This window comes from Brachionichthys hirsutus, unplaced genomic scaffold (genome assembly GCF_040956055.1).
Source record: "Brachionichthys hirsutus isolate HB-005 unplaced genomic scaffold, CSIRO-AGI_Bhir_v1 contig_831, whole genome shotgun sequence".
Classification (NCBI taxonomy): Eukaryota; Metazoa; Chordata; class Actinopteri; order Lophiiformes; family Brachionichthyidae; genus Brachionichthys; species Brachionichthys hirsutus.
In genome coordinates, this window is record NW_027180511.1 from 1 (window position 1) to 18,746 (window position 18,746).

At 43.1% G+C, this 18,746-nt stretch overlaps 3 protein-coding genes across 3 annotated transcripts; 1 reads left to right on the forward strand and 2 right to left on the reverse strand.

Moving 5' to 3' along the window:
- The first annotated feature begins 1,545 nt into the window (after positions 1-1,545).
- Positions 1,546-7,475, forward strand: LOC137915738 (tetraspanin-2-like). Its single transcript, XM_068758857.1, has 8 exons — positions 1,546-1,706; positions 3,587-3,689; positions 6,082-6,179; positions 6,387-6,461; positions 6,557-6,649; positions 6,729-6,800; positions 6,980-7,063; positions 7,166-7,475. The coding sequence occupies exons 1-8, from the start codon at positions 1,575-1,577 to the stop codon at positions 7,229-7,231; spliced, it is 723 nt and encodes a 240-aa protein (XP_068614958.1). The 5' UTR covers positions 1,546-1,574; the 3' UTR covers positions 7,232-7,475.
- Positions 7,476-8,933: 1,458 nt separating this feature from the next.
- Positions 8,934-13,651, reverse strand: LOC137915733 (mitochondrial glutamate carrier 1-like). The gene is made up of 10 exons (XM_068758852.1): positions 13,544-13,651; positions 12,907-12,980; positions 12,529-12,654; positions 12,252-12,307; positions 11,146-11,236; positions 10,937-11,055; positions 10,632-10,827; positions 10,400-10,554; positions 10,101-10,176; positions 8,934-10,023 (listed from the first exon to the last, which is right to left on the reverse strand). The coding sequence occupies exons 2-10, from the start codon at positions 12,924-12,926 to the stop codon at positions 9,864-9,866; spliced, it is 999 nt and encodes a 332-aa protein (XP_068614953.1). The 5' UTR covers positions 12,927-12,980; positions 13,544-13,651; the 3' UTR covers positions 8,934-9,863.
- A 3,448-nt stretch (positions 13,652-17,099) lies between these two features.
- On the reverse strand, positions 17,100-18,061 carry LOC137915736 (thyrotropin subunit beta-like). Its single transcript, XM_068758855.1, has 2 exons — positions 17,900-18,061; positions 17,100-17,378 (listed from the first exon to the last, which is right to left on the reverse strand). Exons 1-2 carry the CDS (start codon positions 18,059-18,061, stop codon positions 17,100-17,102), a joined length of 441 nt encoding a protein of 146 aa, XP_068614956.1.
- Between the last annotated feature and the right edge of the window lie 685 nt (positions 18,062-18,746).

Consider the following 18,746-nt stretch of genomic DNA (forward strand, 5'->3'; position numbering starts at 1 on the left):
GATAAGTCTTGTGATCCATCTCAGAAAAATGGGGTCGCTGTTTCCCTCCCACATCACTGGAGCAAAACAAAGGCAAGCACAAGCATGAGAAGCGTGACTGTCAGAGTTGGTGCTTGAGCCCACAAGCTGACCCCCTCCAGCCTGCAGGGAAGAAAGAAGAGCTTTGATGAATCAATTCAATCACGGAACCGAGCAGCTCAACGCGAGGCTGTGCATGCACACACATATAATGCAAATAGTTATCTAAGAAATCATGATGTCTCCATGTAGGTCTCATGTGCAAATGTTATCTTTACATATACAAATAAAAAAACAAGATGCTTTTATTATATAAAATATAATTGAACGATTGAATTGTACATGAAGGTTTTACATGCATTGCATAATGTTGACGAATCCTTTGTAACTCGTAATTACATCGCGCCTACAAGGCTTCTGTTCTTAGCCACCTGTAGCGATTTTACATTTACAATCAAAGGCAAACACATTTTCATCTTTAATTAGAACCCTTGAGTCTAATATCCTTTTAGGATTCAGTACAGTGAATATACCTCTTAGGCTACCTGACACACAGTATTCTCCAGAGCCAGCGGATGCTTCTTATCTTGCATGCACAAATGATCATAATATCCAAGATCAATAGATCTTGCAATAGATAATGAAAGGTAAATAATAAAATAGTTAATTAAAGCATAGTAGAAATACCCCTCCCCACACACACACACATTACAAATAAACACTTTAAGGTACCTCTTTCCCTAGAAGCCCTAGAAGGTGGCTGTCTCTCAGCTACAGCTTAACAGGGGAGAGGGGACTTCTGACCCTTTTCCTGAAAGTAGGCTTGAACAGATCCCTGCTGCAATACGCTGAAAGGACCAAAGAAAGATGCTACCAGTGGCCGTGCCCTTCAGCATGATGCTACAGAGTACAGACCATCCAAACTGGATCAATAAGGGACAGCTGCACACCACACTGTAACGACACAAGTGGTTGCAGAAGCTGCAGAACATCAGCTGTAATCAGAGCAGGGCTCATAACTGGTGTTGAGGTTGCAGATTCTGCAAGGCATTGGAGAATGTGTTTGGGGCTTTCAAGACGTTTTAGAATAAAGTAATAACTAAAACATTTAGAGAATGAACTGTCTACTGGAGTAGGGATTTACTTCCGCACTCGTTTCAAAAACACTGAGGTATAGGCACAAGTTCTCGTCACCGTGCCGGTCGGTGATTTTACGTGCATGCCTGCAGAGCACACATTCATGTGTTTCCATAATAAACACTGCACATCAGGGGTATGGGAAATCCTGCTGTGCAGGTTCAAAAGCGTCCCTGACCGGCGAGCGAGGACTGAGTGGACGAACGCAGCAGTCAAAGCATGCAGAGAATGAGGATTGGACACGGAGGACATTCAGAGTATCATCATAACATGCAAGTGACGTCACTGACTGGTCCCCGGCACGTTTGCGTATACCTCGGCTCACGTGCACACGCGGATGGGCGGGACAAGGCAAGCGCGCCCGCGCGGCTCGTGCGCGTTTGGATTTAGCGCTGCATGTCGTCGTCGGCCGATGGTGGATGACGTCTGACGAAACTGGAGGATTTGCAACTGCGCAAAACGTGCCAGATCGGAGATCTATCATGGGAAAAGTGCAGGGCGCGATGAAGTGCGTGAAATACCTGCTTTTCGCTTTTAACTTCATCTTCTGGGTGAGTCCGCGCGCGCTCGGTTCACATGGAAACAGCATCCATAGGTACCACCTTCTCACTGTACATGTTATTCCAGCAAACTGGTGACTATTTAATGATCTGCTCCACATAAAATATGCATATTTCATTAAACCTGTTATTTGTTTATCTCCCCACCAAACCGGGCCAGTTGTCTCATCTTGACTTAAGTCCATTATAAAGCACCAGCACCTCTTAGATTGGATGTCTTTAATAACCAGGGAGTGCCACTAACCCCTTTACGCTCGTGTGATTGATGGTTTTGATGCGCTGTGGTCATCCTGCAGCACAAACTGCAGTGTGTGCTGCTACTTTTCCGACACACCCACTGGTGGGATCCTCGCCCGTGACTTGGCGTGGCGCTGTGAGAGACTTTCCAGCTGCACGTCTCTGTTTCTGTCATTTATAATCTGACATCCTGTCAGTTATCCCTTTTTTTTTGTTTAGAAATATTTCCTTGGTCAGCATGGTTTCGGAGTGAGTTTCCTTAGATGTCTCACAAATGAAATAAGGATTCTTCACTTTAAAAGTCTCCATTATTTGGAATTTAAGAGCCCCCAAAAAAGAGGTTAAAGTAAATCCCATGATGAAAGTCTTGCAACATGTTTTTGTATCTGATTTGTTTTTGTTCTTTCGTACATTTAATCATCTTTCCACTGCAGCTCGGTTGTGAACCCATTGAGGTGTCTGACTCGCATGCTGAAAATAAAAAAACTAGAGGAAGGAATCCGGGCTAAAAGAAAGAATAATTTATCCCCCCATGTTTTTGTTAAATAATGTCTCAACATAGGTTTATATCTAATCATATAGTTATTCGATCTGAAAAACAATCAAAAACACAAAAGAATATATTTAAAGTCAAGCGGCAAATTAAAAAAGTCTTGACAACAAACTGAAGCTCAGTGGTGCTTGACATTTTTCATTCCAGAAAACAAAAAGAAAAAAAATATTGCATAAGTTAAAAAAAAAAATACAATCACAAAAAGTCGCTAACTGCTGTCCTAGAGTCAACGTTGGACACTAATGTTTGACTGCTAAACGATATTTAAATGGCTGAATGGACTCATCTTTCATCTGTGAGATGATCACTGGAGTCACCCCCACACAGCATCCTTTTTGTTTTTGGAGCTTCAGGACTGAAACTAAACTGCTGTGGTCTGAGCCAAAAGGGGCGTTACAGCACGCTGTCATTTTGGGGTGCAGAGCCAAACAGGCGACAAATGCCGGGTGTGGGTTACATCACCAAGATACCCTGAGGCTGGCACAGCCTGCGGCTGAAATGCACCGTGGGAGGTGATTTATTGATGCTATTGATGCCTGATGATGAATACGACCCTCACTTCAATCGTAAAGCCTTAAATTGTGACCTTGAATTGAAATATTCTGTTTCTGAAACAATGGATGCTCACAGTCAGCAATTATTGTAAAACTGCTCACCTCATGTTTCCTATCAGAAAGTCTGACCTTGACAGGCAGCATTCATTTAAATCCCCTTTTATTGTTGCATAGAACCCTGATAACATGTATATGTGTACATGTATACAAAAGGTGTGACAATCCTGCAGCAACAGACAGGAACACACAGTATACACACACACACATTTCAGTTTGAGCGTCTAAGCAAGTCTGAAACTTTGACACAGATTGTGAGCATCAAGTGTCTCTGTTTGCGACAAGACAAAGACACGCTTGCGTCCTCTCATGAATCTTAATGACAAGCAGAGCCAAAGGAGAAACCTTGTTGGGGTCCGAAGGGATCCCTGGGAAAGCTCCATCGCCACTTAAATCCTAAAAATGATTGCGTTGCTTCTCTGCTGAAGGGATCGGACCAGTCATTGATCGTGTTATTTGTCCCGTCTCAGCTGTCGGGCCTGTTGGTGCTGGCCGTGGGACTTTGGCTGAGGTTCGACGTGGAAACAGTGGAACTTCTGACGGGAGATGAAGCCCCCGACACCTTCTTCATAGGTAGGTGTGGCCTCCAGTCACAGGCCAAGAAAGTGGAGGAGAAAATAGCACTTTGACATCTTGATGAATCAAACCTGACCGTCCAAAAGATAGTTTCATGTAAATGTTGTTCATAAATTCAGATTCCATCCTGCTCACACCGGTAGCAGATTTGAATGGCTGATTGCATCAGGTTTTAAGATGCACTGTGCTAATGAGGGAACAGACCCTTGTTAACGTTAACGCAAACTGACCAATCAGAGATGCTCAAACAGAGACAAGTAGATCAGCGCCTCTCTCAGATTAATTACCAGCTCTGCCCCATCGCTGCAATCCAAAGGGGGCTTTTGATCCATGTGGTGAATTTGGAGTTCCTTTGCGGAGCTCAGAATAAAATATGCAGTGTGTGATTTAAATGTGCATTTATAGCAGACTAACTCCCTTCAGTGTGCAGTGCAGCAACTTTCACACAATGGGCCCCGTTGTCTCTCCCTCTGCGTGGGAGCAGATGCTGAGAATGAAACCTATTCTTATTCCCCTTTGGAGCCTGAAATGGTGGTGACTTCACTTCATCAGCTCTCTGCTGTGCTTCTGTGGTGGCGGCGGCCTGTCTCCCTGAGGACACAAGAAGTAGAAGGTTGGGCGAGGCAGGTGGCAAATCTATCCCGAAGAGCCCCTCTAGTCATTCTAGCGCAGTATATGCTACACCCTTGAAACAAACATGATGCTTCAGACGGTAAATTCAGTAAGCGGGTCGGAGGAAGAATGCAAGTCATTAATGAGCCGACAGTATATTTAAGACGCTATTTGTCTAACAGCTGTCTATGTGTACGCTACTGCAGTTCTTCTTTTTTGGCTTGAGTTGACGTGCATATATTATAAATATTGACATTATCACAGCGTTTTATAAGGCTTCACTCTGTATTTTTTATTTATTTTTGACGTTTTTACATTTGCAGGTCCATTATGTCTAGTGTTCTGTAAACTGTAGCTGGACACCACGATTGCGTGATTATTCCGCACTTGAAAATAAAATTGAACGATTGAATTGTACATGAAGGTTTTACATGCAAAATATATATATACGGTAGTATGCTCATCTCATGATGACACACTGTATGTCGAAGGGTTTCCATTGATTGTAAATGTCCAAGTATCAATAAAGCCATCAGAACAGCACTACAGCGATGGTGCTTCTGCAGGTTCTGCAGCAGCCCTCGTCGTTAGACGGAACCAACTGCGGCAGATTAAAGGAATTATCATTCATCTAAATATCTGCAGGAGTCTGCGGAGGATCAGTCGCCTTAGCAACAAAACAAATATCACCAGGAGCTTCCTGAGCACGGCCTCGGCATGGGATACCATGAGAAGGAAAAAGTGCCGGGATTCACCATGGGGAAAATCACTGCCCATTCTGTCATGGCTGCCACTCACGAGTCCAGAAACCTGAGAGTGAGCTGTTTACACACAACAATGTGCATCGCTGGAAATTGCCCGCTGCCATCAGCAGCCATGGAGATCTTCCTTGACATCACCATTAAGCCTGTGATTAAGTGGATGGAAAGTATCACCAGCCAAGATCCGTTCAGTGTCGACTCTTTGTACACACACCAGAAGCTTTCTTGGCCCACTCTGTTTTCCATTGCTCGCTCTCCTCTCTTGAAAGCAGCGCCTCCCTCGCCCCACCAGCAATCCATTCACCGCATCTTTGCCTTCCTTGTGCCCAACGGCAGCAAAACAATAGCTTTGCAATCTTCCCCATGTGGATTAATTAAATTGCTGAGCATGGACCTCAGAGAGGTCTGGTTTGTGGTTACAGCGTTAAAGGGCTCAGTAGCGAGGGCTGGGAGCAGGAGGAGCAGGTGATGCTATCCAGGCCTGGGGGGGGGGCAGTCGGCCTAAATGAAAATTTAATTTGCCTTCACATGGAGCAGATGGTCTGTTTTCCTGCTTCACCCGATGGAAGTGTTAATGCACAAATAACAATAGTGCACGGTTGGTATAGCAAACTTATTCCATGTACAAAATACAGGCATGATTATTATCAGCGACACCGGGAAACATTTGACACCAATTCAAAGCTGAGAGATTCAGTGTTCTCGTCTGCGACTCATGGCTCACCAAATGTAAAGCCAAGGTGATGAAGTAGGAGGGACGTGGGATGCGACTCAGGGGGGGGTTTAAGCCCCTGGAAGGAACGTCCACCTCCACCTGTCTGCTGCTGGTCGTCACACATCACTGCTCCAACAACGACGCGAGACAAGTTAGATCCTCAGTTCAGTCTGTGAACTGCACAGACTGGGTTTAGACTTTTGTGTTTATTATTGTCACGTTTTGTGCATTGTTCTTTTTATGATGGTAAAAACGTGACACAATTGAAAGCATTAATCGACCTGGCTTTTTGTCTCCTCAGCTGTGTACATTCTTCTTGGTGCAGGCGGGTTAATGATGATCGTTGGATTCTTTGGGTGTTTCGGGGCTGTTCGGGAGTCTCAGTGTCTTCTGGCATCGGTGGGTTAAAGTGCTTAAAAATATGGAATGGACTTAATGGAATATGGAAATATTTCACATATTTCACTTTATGCACTATTTAAATAACTTTCCGGTCTGTTTTAATAAATTAGTACAAGTTAAATACATTAATAATCAGAATTGCTTTCATTGACGCCAAATCACTAGAAGACAATATTTAACGACAGCGTCTTCTCTTTTCTGCAGTTTTTTGCTTGCCTCGTGATCATCTTTGCAGCAGAGATTGCTGCCGGTGTGTTTGGCTTCATAAACAAGGAGCAGGTACAACACCAGAGTGATAGGTTGTTTAATTCTATTGTAATATCTTACAAAAAAGAAATAAAATCTATATTTGTGGTTGTATTTCATCAAATCAGATTATTGAAGAGGTCCAAAAGTTTTATAGCAGCTCCGTCAGTGACGTCTCCAGTTCAAATGGGACCGCTGTCGCACTCGTTTACCATGAAACCGTGAGTCAAACCTGTCATCACTCGTTCCCCTAATTCATCAGGAACAGTTTATTATTCCATTTGCTTTTTCCATGTGCAGCTGAACTGTTGTGGAGGTTCTGCATCCGACACGTCCGACACACTTTGTGCAGCTATGCCAGATGATACCCAGGTGAACCCCCCCCCCCCCCCTCTTGCACCTGTTGTTACACGTTATAACCACATGGTGGCAGTATATCCCTGTTTTTCTTTTTTTTTAAAGACAACATGCTGTAAAATGAATAAATGAATTCACTGCTGGATCGTTTATCGCACCTGTAATAATAACATGCACACTAACTGCTGTTTTAGGATTGTCTCACTGCGATATCCAACTTCTTCAACGAGAAGCTTCATGTTCTTGGATACGTTGGGATTGGTGTGGCAGGAGTGATGGTGAGAAGTCCTTAATCTAAATTAAAACTGCGTACTTCATAAGAAGCAGTCTGTGAGGATGCTTCAAGCTTCAACCTGTTCCAACATTGTGTGTGATTCCAGATCTTGGGAATGATCTTCAGCATGGTTTTGTGTTGTGCCATCAGGAACAACAGAGAGGTTATATAGATATAGATGATAATCCCGGCCCCTCCACCTCCAGCCAGCCCCGTAAAGATCAACTCCACAGTTACCTGTCAATGTCATTCCCCATCATCCAGCCTGAACTGAAGGGTAGTTTCACTGAAAAGCTTTAACAAACATCCGAGCTATCACAATCCTCGCACCTCCACTGGTTTTAAATGGATATTGGATGTTTTAACTTTATCTCACAGCAAAACAAATCTACCTTCGGGTACAAATAAAGTAACCTTGAACCTTCCACCAGTCCTTTCTTTTCTATAAATCGTGCACAGTTTCTGACACGGCTCCAGATATTCCTCGGCCTTGAGCGTTTTTCCTCGCTGGCGCTCCATGGACATGAAAGCGCTGCACAGTAGCTACACAGAAATGTTGTGACTGAGGATTGCTGCTGTAAATACGGACACCTAATTCATGCGCCTACTGCTATCACCATTTATTGTGTCCTTTCTAGCTCCTTTTATGTTTATAGGCCAAACACTGAGTGCATACACATTGTGAGGGCTAGTCCACCTCTGCAAATACATTTCCATGTGACTTTATGCCACTCATCGGCACAAAGAAGCCTCAATTTGCTGTGCTGTTCATATATTCCCTTATGAATGGATCTACATAAGGAGTGTGCTTGCTGCCAGCCTCCACTCGTGAGTATTTCTAAAATAAAAGCACAAAACAGGAAGTGCAGACCCAATGTCAACCGAAGGGTTAGGAGGACAGGGCTGATGAGTCATCTAAATAAAAGGTCACATGGGCTCTCGGAGCGTGTATGAACTCCGACAGTGAGCAGCTTTTGCATTTTGTGTCAATTGTTGTGGATGTAAATTTTGTTGGTGTGTCAATATGATGTGACTTATAGAAAAATAAACGTTATGTTATATGTTAATAGTAATAAAAAGTTAATAAATAAGAATACCGGGTGCTTTTACTGACATGTTTGACTCATTACTACCCCCCCCCCCCTCCTACCTTTGATGTGTATGAATCATGTTTTCTTTTGGTAAGGTGTCAAGAGGCAGGAGCAGATCAGATCTGGCGTCACAAATGTAAATTTTGCGGTGGTCCAAGTTACTGATCAAGCAACTCAGGCACGCCGCTAAAGCAGAGCTACAGTGGAGACACACATAGATGATACTTAGAAAATGCCCCTGCATGCGTTTAAATGATATACTCAGTCATTGCTAGAACACAGTTAGGCGCTCTGTCTGATCAACACAAATTCTGTTGATTCATTTTGTGACTTTAGTAACTTCCATGCTTAATTTATCATTCAGACCTTGCAAAATTTAGCAATCTGGATTCCATGCAGTTATTTTCTATTCTTCATCAAGAAGTCCCTCCGTAATATCAGATCTGATTTCGAAACTGATTCTCATTTTTTAAAGGCCTTAAAAATATGGCGGCGCCAACATTTTAATGGTTTATAAAGTTTTTATTATTTTATATGTTATGATGTCTCGGAATTCCTTGTCTTTATTGCCTTGTTTATTTTCAGCAAAGGAAATTTCTGCCAGGGTTTGTCTGATCGCATTAGACGAGAGCTACTTTCATTTAAACTGGGAATAAATAAAATATGTTTTTTTAAAGACATTCAGTTTTGAAATGATCCAGAGACGATGTTGCATTATCTAATAGCACTGGTTTCCCTTGCTTTGTCCTTGTTAAGCCATTCAATAAATCCAGGAGTGCAGAATGAATGCATCGCAAGTTTAATGTACAGAAAGCCATCAGAAAAACAAAAAATTGTAACATCCACATCTGGTCACAGTACTTATTGTTTTATGGCCGACAGCGTTTTTTTTGTTTCTTCAAAAGATAAAAAGTCAGTCTGTTAAGGCAAAAAAACAAAACAAAGTTAAACTAGTAGGGTATTTAAATGTGCATACACGCAAATTGTGTGGTCAATGTGCACAAATGCATCTCAAGTTTTGGCAGATATTAATAAACTACAACTTCAGTTCACAGACTTCTACACAAGTGGGCTAATACCAAGTATATTGAGGACACAGTCGACAGTTTGGCAAGTATATGGCCCCGTATCAGTCGGAAAGTTCACGATCAAATGTGACATGTATAGGCAGCGATTATCAGACGTGTGAAAAATGATTCACAAAGATCCCTTTGCTATAAACGGAGCACCATTTATCCCCTCGTTTGAATCCACCTGTTCCAGCTTCAAGGATTTGCAGCACGTGACAGAAATGCTAAATAAAACTAGGTTACGTATAAAAAAAAAATGAAATCAAACAAAGGCCAACCCTTTTGACATAATTGGTAATTGCATGTGTCTCTTGAATGGAATGCCCCCCCCCCCCCCCCCCTCCCTCACAGAGGGAAACCGAACTGAACTGCGTTAGAGATTAAGAAAGAATAACACTGCAACTCTCAGTCCCTCGGCCCAACAAAGGCGAACATTTCAAGTGCAAACGTTGACTTCAGTCGACTGAATAAATCACCAAAGTGTTTCCGTGCACATCATCCGGTTTTTGGAACACGATGATGCTTTCAAACTCAATCAGATAAAAGGCATAAACTGATGATGATGATGATGATGATGATGTAGCTGCCAGCCTTTCCAACCGTCTACGCCCGGATGGTCCTAAACGGACAGCCAGGAAGCCGCTCACGCCAACAGAAGGCTTAGTGGCGACTTGTCCATGATGTACTCCCCGACACCAACAAAATACATAACCTGTGCAATGCCGAAGAGGGGGGCGATGACGAGAGCCCGGCAGCCAGCACCCTTCAGGAGGGCCGAGGGTCCCTCCTTGTGCATTATTTTGCTGTGAAGAAACAGAGGGATGATTTATTTCTAAAACCCGCACTAGAAGATATAATTAGCAGTTATGTAATGACTTACTTTACACAATCCAGAACTCCTTTGTAAGTCTCTTCATTGGACCCTTTGTTTAAGCACTGCAGTCTAGTTTTCACCACTGGAGAAAAGAAAAAACAAAAAAAGACCAGGTCACAACCTGGAATATCTCTGAACCGAGGAAAAAATATAAAATAAACTAGAATATAAATGATTATATTTAACGTTTCATCCAAAATGTTCTGCAATGGTTCTTGCAGCTCCATTTCAGTAATCAATCTAGATAAAAAAATAAATCTTGACAAATGTCGCGCTGCTCTTTCTGAAGATCACTTCATCCTCACCGTCGCAGGGGTTAACAGCCACGGCGGCGGTGGATCCGGCCGCGCAGCCCGAGAGGAAAGCCCAATAGAGCGGCGCCGACGACTCGGGTCCCCGTTTGCCCAGGTTGTTCAGGTTCGCAAACAAGGGGAAGTACACGACGGAGAAGGGAACGTCCCTGAAAGAAAAAAAGGAAAAGATTTAATGAGCCGCTGACGCCGACGTAACCGGTCTCAGCAGACAGACGTGTCGTACCTCATCAGCGTTGCCCCCAGACCTCTGTAGAGCCCCTGGATGCCCTGCGTATGGAGCAGCTCCCTCGCAATCTGGGTGGCAGACACGGCTCTCGGAGCAGAGACCGCAGCGCCAGAGTTGTAGGAGCGACTGAGCATAGAACTGGTGGCCGCCACCTTGGTGGGGGACATCCTTCCTGGTTTCTGCTGCTGGGCCGCTGCGCACAAAAGACAAAACATAGAACGAGGTGATTCGCATTAGAGCCAGTTCGACGTTTGGCGTGCTCGCAGAGGGAGGGGGGGGGGGGTAGCTGTCTTCATTCTCACCCAGCCTTCCCGCGTCCTGCAGCTGTATCTTGAGCATTTCCATGGGGGTGGTGACAATCACCTGGCACATGCCTGCGCCGCAGCCTGCCAGCATCTCTTTGATGACAGGCAGCCTTTTTCTATGAACACAAGGAGACACATTTTAACCAATGGAGGGGGGGGGGGGCTTCATTTCCCCAAAGAGAACGTCCTGAATCGATTTTGCTCACCCATCCTGGGCGAGTTGGTGCCTGAAGAAGTCATTAGCAGCCAACTTGATTGCCTTCTCGGGAGTGACAAGGGTCAGATTTACAGCAGCGCCTGAGGAGAGAAGAAGCACAGTTAGCACTGAAGTGACAATCACGGCTCATTTAAGGACACATCAATCAATACATTAAAATGTAAAGAGAAAAAAACACTTTACAGCTAATGAACAGAGACGTTGACAGAAGGATGGCTACAGACAAAAAGGTTTGAGAATAATATAGACAAGCCATGAGGGTGTACACAGATAGAAGCGTGAAGCGCAGGGAGTCAGTTTATAATCAGGTCACACTGAGTGGAGGAGAAAAAGACTCCATTTAGAGTCTTCAAGTCAGTTAATGGCAACAGACAAGAGAAATGAGACGCCAGCGGACAAACAGAGCGAGGACAACTGTGAGCGAACTTCAAACTGGCCTGAGAGAGAGCTTAAATGAACTTCCTTCCACCACAGGCTTGTTTTAAAGATCAGCCACAGTCTGGAAAGGAGGAGGAATGAAATGGAGTTGACGGGGTGGAAAGCAGAAAGCCAAGGAGGTATTAACAAGGAGTCAGTAAAAAAACAGAAAACAAAACACAACGTGGGCCGACAGTTTCAAAGAGAGCAATATTGTAAGAACCATTTAATGATTTGCCTCCAGCGTGGCTGCGCCTTATCGGCTAGCCTTCACTAGCCCAGGGGGGGACCCAAGTCTGTAATATGAAAAACACAGATGCAAACAAACAGCATTCCTCACACAAGCAGAGGCCCGACGACTACAGGCCGCAATTTTCATCAAATTTATCCACAGATGTATTTTCATTTTCCACAGCACAACAAGCTGATGACTAAAAACTACAAAGACATGCGTTTTCCTACTTGCTGCACGAGAATAGCTTTTTGGCCGCTTCTTATTCCATCTCAGATATATATATATATATACATATGCAGCATGCATTAAAAACAAAATGGCTGCAAGGCCTCAGCAGCATGTTCAGGATCTAATATAACGGTTTGTCCTTCTCATTATATCTGATCATCTCCTACATGTTCTAGTCTCGTGGCTCTTTATGTTCAAACGTGCACAAGTCTTACCTCTGTACATTCCAAAGTAACCCTCTGATCGAACTGTCTGCACAAGGCAGTCCATCCTGCACAGAAACAAAAGGGAGGAATATGATGCTAACGGGGTAAACGGGGCAGGACACGTCCACCTTCCACAGGGATCCATTAGTCATCGTGACCCATCGTCCATAATTCTACACACGATGGGTCGGCGTGTGCCACAGTGAGGTTAGCATGAATAGCATGAATAGCATAGGATACTGTCAGCGTGTTGTCATGGAGGACGGCGGTCACTGATCATACTTACATGCCCTTGTAGACCCGGTGACCTTGTCTCTGATTTTGCAACCTTGTCTTCGCCAAGTCGATGGGGAAGACACAGGTGACTCCAACAACGCCAGCAATGCCTCCATTGATGAGCTTGGCTGGAAGACTGAAAGGAGGGAAAGGGAGAGCGAGAGAGAGAGAGAGAGAGAGATCCATACTTATGAACACGTCGTCTTTCACTTTTATCTGAGGTATGGAATTTTACACACTTGGAAAACATTCCGATTAGCAATAATAAAATGGTTATATTGTGTTAAAGGGAAGCAAATAAACGGTTTCAAACAGTTCACTTGACAAGAAACAGCAGATGTAACGCATAATCCCAAATGATGCGTGCTTTAAAAAAGAATCATAGTACCTGATCTGCTGCTGAGTCATGATCAATAAGTATAAAAGCTTGGAACCCGGTGGCGTAAATCCGGTTCTGGAGTCCTGGTGAGTAAAAAAGCAGAAGGGAAGTCACTCCTAATGCAGCAACAGGCCCAAACACGAGATGAGCCTCCTCGCTGCAAGCTCTGTCTGATGTAGCAGTGGGCGTGTCCCCAGCGCATACCGGAATACCATACATGGACATTGTCTTCTTCGATACATTCCAGATAAGTCTCACCAAACTAAAGAGTTTCAGAAATCATTAAAGCAACTTAAACCTAAATGTAAAATTACAATTTTAAAGACTAACTTTAATACAAACTGTTAAGGAAAACAAAACAAGATTTGTATGTGGAAAGAATTGCGCTTAATTCATTTTAAAACTATAAATCTGCGTTGATATTTGAAGCATCTTTATTTGCACGTGAGTAAAATGCTTTCTGTCGAACTTCGCCTCGTCGCATTTATTGTTAGTTTAGATAAATGACGCTCTAAAATTCATATAAGGATGACGTCAGCAGGATGCCCATTCATACAATAGCAGAACTAAAAGCGGCGATTCCGGGCAAAATAATTCCTCCGACATGAAATAAAATGTGTCGAATAAAACAAAGTCCTTCACTTACCACGATGTTTTATTTGAGTTCGTCTTTAATGTTTCTCTTCCCTGCCGTTAACGTCTGCTTGTTCCGCCGGTCTGTTCTCCGTTCACAGAAGAGCTCCCGTGAGTCCCGTACGCGCGGACAGTGGAAATTTCCATTGGGATTTCAGCGGAGGGCGGGCTCAACTCAGTGACGAGCCTGTATGACAACCAATCATCGGTCATGTGCGGTTGCATGGTCGGAGTTGATTGGTTAGAATGTTCGTTACCTTTTGGTATTGGATAATAAGTCAATCAATCAAATGGTGACATTCTTGAAGTTTGATCATGTATTTTATTGGGTGGGATTATTATGAATTAGGGGAAAGATTAATCATTCTAACATCATTCTAACATTTTAAATCTATGGACTAAGGTTATAATAGCGTTCAGATAGTAAACTTGCTGGCCACTACCAGTGGGATTTAATATAATCTCTTATCTTCAGTGTGGCTGTATTTAAAAAGACTGACTTTAGATGTGGTCTAAATATAGGTTGCGTAAAGGGCTTCATTTATGCCACTTTGTACCTCTCTATCGTCAGGATGAAAAATATTCTCTAGATTCATCTGGCAGCCGTAGTTACTTTACAGAGATCCTTAAATCACAAGGTTTAATGAACACAGAATGAATCCTGAACTCTGCAGAGGGTTCATTTAACATCTGGACATCAGATCAAGGAACCAAGAGCCTAAACTACGCTGCGAACTTCTCGTCTTTCTGGGAGGCTCTTTTCATCTAAATCTTTCCTCCTCCTACTGAAATGCAGAATGACGCTGGAATGTTTGGACTATCTATTGGATGGTTACGCTATCTGGTCTGAGTGCATGGGGAACAGGACATTCAGTGTTAAACACATATGAGAACATGCAGAACCAAACCAGTCTATGTGATCTAACTCCATTATTAACAGTGAAAGAACCTTTAAAGCGTAATTATAAATGTGTGCAAAATAATTGCATGATCGAGCAAGCACACATGGGAGAAAACGTCACAAAAAAGATTAACTACCGGTATGTAGATTAATTATATGACTCTTCACACAAGTTTAATTATTCTCAACGTATCGAGTAGGAATCTATGTAATAGCAAACAGAATTTAGACAAGATTATTGATTATAATAATGTGGAGAACAAAAGTAGTATGCAGACTGTAAATTAAATTAAAACTACCTATCAGCTAGCATGAAAATGGCAACATGATTAAATGAGGCCTAATATCTCTGGGTAGTCATAGCAACCACTTTTTAAGTCCTGGGCGGTTGTAGATTCAGCAGACAGAGGACCCAGCCTGTCGGTCACGAAGCTCTTCAAGTGGAGGATGCCAGACGGACATTTAGGATGAGCTGAATTAAATTTGACAAATAGGATCCTTGTAGCTTTGTGAGTCCCGGTGTTGTCGCACATCAGTGTCGACTCTGGCATTCGTTGTGCAGGAAGAGGAGGACGAGGGAGAGCTTAATATGATATAAAGGCCATGTGTATTTGAAAGTATGCACAATGCAAAAGGAGAGTGGGGGGACAATATAAAGACAAGCAGAAAATGCAACATGTCTATTTATTTTGCATGGAAGTCTCATTCTATTTTTATGTGGCCTCAAACAAAGCCTTTAGCATGAAGGCGACAGATCACAGTCTGTCTTTATAGCATCTGTTTGCGTTGTGCCCACTCACACAGCATTCTCAAAAGATTCCGGTCCCAAGCCCTTCACTTTTTTCTCAGTCAGAAGATAATAAACTCGATAGAGATCAGACTATTGTAAAGTTGTATGGGGGGAGAAGTCATCCTTTATTATTCTAGTGCTGCAATGACCTAGGGTGTATTTTTCCCCTCAAGGGACACTGAATATTGAATATGCAGCTTTTATATTTTGAAATAGTAATAAAATGGTAAATATAATGGATATTCAAATTCAATGTAGTCATAATACGGGATGTGAGTGGTTTGAGTCTTGGTACTTGCAGTTGCAGCTATATTTTAATGAAAGTTTTAGTGAATGTTTCAATACAGGACTTATCTGTAAAGGAATTCTTTATCTTGTGTTCTTTTTTAAAATATTCTTCTGTAAGTAATCTGAAATTCTGAATACTTCCTCCACCACCTGCTGGTCCTGTTTCTTGAATGTTATCCTTCTTTTTTTTCATCATTTATGCAGACCATGTGACGTAGATGCAATGTCTGCTCTCTTTTGTGAAGGCTACTCTGTTAACTCATGTCATGCAAACTTACTGCCACACTGCTGCTCACCTTAATCTAACCTTAATCTAATGGTTGCAACATATCAAAAAGTGGGTTCCAACCAATTTAGAGGTCAGCATTCCTCCTCCGGCCATCACGTCTCTCATTTCTCCTAAATGAAAAAACACACAGCACAAACCGAGCTCTGTGGTTTGTCTGAAACGTGGTCGGTATGCGCATCGCATGCTTGTCTATGCAGGACAGCTGATGAAGACAAATTCCATTTTCATCCCCTGCTTTATTCATGAGTGTGCAGTTCGGGTCAGTATTAAAAACAACACACAGGAAATTTGACGACTGCTAGTGTCATTTTTACACATGGATAGGTCAGACTAATATTAGTGTCACACTAAAATCCATCCAGAGTAAATAAAAATAAAAAATAGGCAGGAAGTTGTAGTGATGTTTTTATTGTTCTGTATTGTGAAACTTCTCTACTTTTGTAATAAGGTTACGTTTGTATGTGAAGATTCTTCTCTTCACTTAATAAATCCAGCCTCTCCTTTTTGAAAGATGTTTGGTGCCACGCTATAAAATTGTTAAATGGTTTCAAAGCAAATATGCTCATCAAACATTCAACCTAATAATGTGATCAAAAACACAACATTTGCTTCAATCTGAATATTTTTTTTATTTTTGACTGAGATATAAATGGATGAGGGCACTAATCGAGATGATAACTGTCACTTTTAAGCAACACATATGAGACTTTAACTATAGAAACCGTGACAGGGGAATGCTGTAATTTCTATAATGGATATAGCACATGGTGACATAAAATAATGACCTAGAGAACGACCTCTGAGCCGCTGAGCTAATTATAAGCCTCAGCTGTCTTCCCAAGCTGAAAGTGCAACACATGAACTCCACTTGGCCGAGGTGAATATTAACAGTGAAACTCACACTGTATTTTTAGGGTCGATTCAAGCCTGCATTGTGTCTGGTCTTTGTGGTCCAACATCCTCACCGCTTGTCCATTGAGCAAGAGGACAGTAAACGGTCATGCACGTCCCGGAATGACATATCGTGTCCTGGAATGTTGTGGCCTTGTGATTGTGATGACGTGAACACGTGGCCCGGGATGTGACTGAGTCAAGCGCAGCTTAGTCAGAGAAGCTATTCAGGGAAATGAGCTTTAATTGTGTTGTATTCAGAGTAAACAGTCTGAAAGGGAGAAGCAGGCCACAGTAAAACAGGCAGCACAGTCAGGAACAGCACAGAGGTCACTGCTAAAGGAGGACATGGAATCCTAAAGACATTAATGATTCATCCACTTCCGGTCTGAGGTTAGAGGACGGCGGGGTCAAAGCGGGGTCATGTGGTTGCTCTGGCCAGGGTACGGATAGAGGCGTCTGAAAGGTTTGGCACACCTGGCCCCGTCGGCGCTGGCCCTGTGTGCACACTCGTTGCTGTCGGTCCTGCAGGTGCCACAATGGCAGCTGATGGCCACGGGGTAGGTGAAGACAGGATTGGTGCTGATCGGGCAGCCGGGCAGGACGGCTGTACGGTACGCGACCTCGTCGTAGGTGCAGCCCCTCTGGAACAGGAAGCGCGGTCCCAGGACGTCCCTCATGTTGCTGTCCTGCTCATCGTTAAAACACGCCGATGAAAGGAATACATCTCACGTGCATTAAATGTGCACCACTTTGGTTACGATATTAAGTGAATATGTTTGGGCTGTTTTTTGTTTTTTTTTCACGGAAACTTAATCTACACCTTCCCAGCCAATCAGGATTTAGACATTTCAATTTCAATTATTTGTTATTGCACTGAAGCACGGGTAATTTTTACCATTACGAACTACCAAAATCAAGATTGATTTCAACCTACGTGGATGCTGTATACATCAGTAAAGTATGAGTATATGAGTACATACAAGTACATATGAGTATACTGTACATCCTTCTGACTTATAACTTTATAACTTACAGCATAAAACCAGCCCTTAAAAATCTTTAAAAGGAGAGACTTTGAACCTTTTTTTTTTTACTTGACACTTCAGTCTGTACTTTCTCACTTTTACTCAAGTAAAGGCCATGGCTCGCTCTCGCTATACATTTACAGAACTGCTCTAATTTCCTCTAAAAGAAATAGCGATCCTACCCTCGAGTAGCAAAATCCCATGCAGATGGTGGTGTTGATGGCCACGCAGAAGTCACACTCCGGCTTCTCCACGTACAACGTGAAGTCAGCGGGGAAACAGGCGGGAACGGCTGGACTGAACAGCAGGAACAGAAGCCCGCTTGTGAAAACTGCCGTGTGCATTTTAAGCGATGTCATTGATTTTTCCCAATCAATGCGGGACCTGCGTGAGAAAGAAAGACAGAGATGAATTGATGGCCGGATTACAGGAAACGAGTCATCTTCCATGCTATTTGCCTCCCTCTGCATGCATCCCGGTTCACCTGTTGCCGTAGCGTTGGCGCCTGCAGACCGGATGACCTCCGTGAGCCTGAGCATCCGCCCCGCTGGACGGTATTTATACAAAACAATACGCAATCCGCCTTCATCCGAAGTCATTATCTTCGATCTGTGGCTGAAAAGGAAAGAAATGATCTTTTAGTCCATTATGAGGATGACATGAATTAATGATTTCCCGCATGAGCAAAGTTCATACAGTAACCAAGGCAACCCGAAACAACAGATGCTGCTCTGGCTGAAAGCCTCCCAGTATATGTCAAAAGCACGGCTCTTCTAAAAGAACGTCCCCAAAGGACACAGTGCAGAAAACCTTCATCCAATCTGTTCTCGCCTTCAGCAAAACAAAAGAGAAATTGATTCAGGTGTTCTTCAGCTTGAAAACATCAAACTGCTGAAAAGTCATGAAAATACAAGGAGGACAATTTTCCATTCGACACGGCCAGACTGCGGGCATAGTCTTCTCTACATCATCGTTTAATGATTGCTGAGGATGGATTAAATCAGCTCGGCACAATCAAGTCATAAAAGT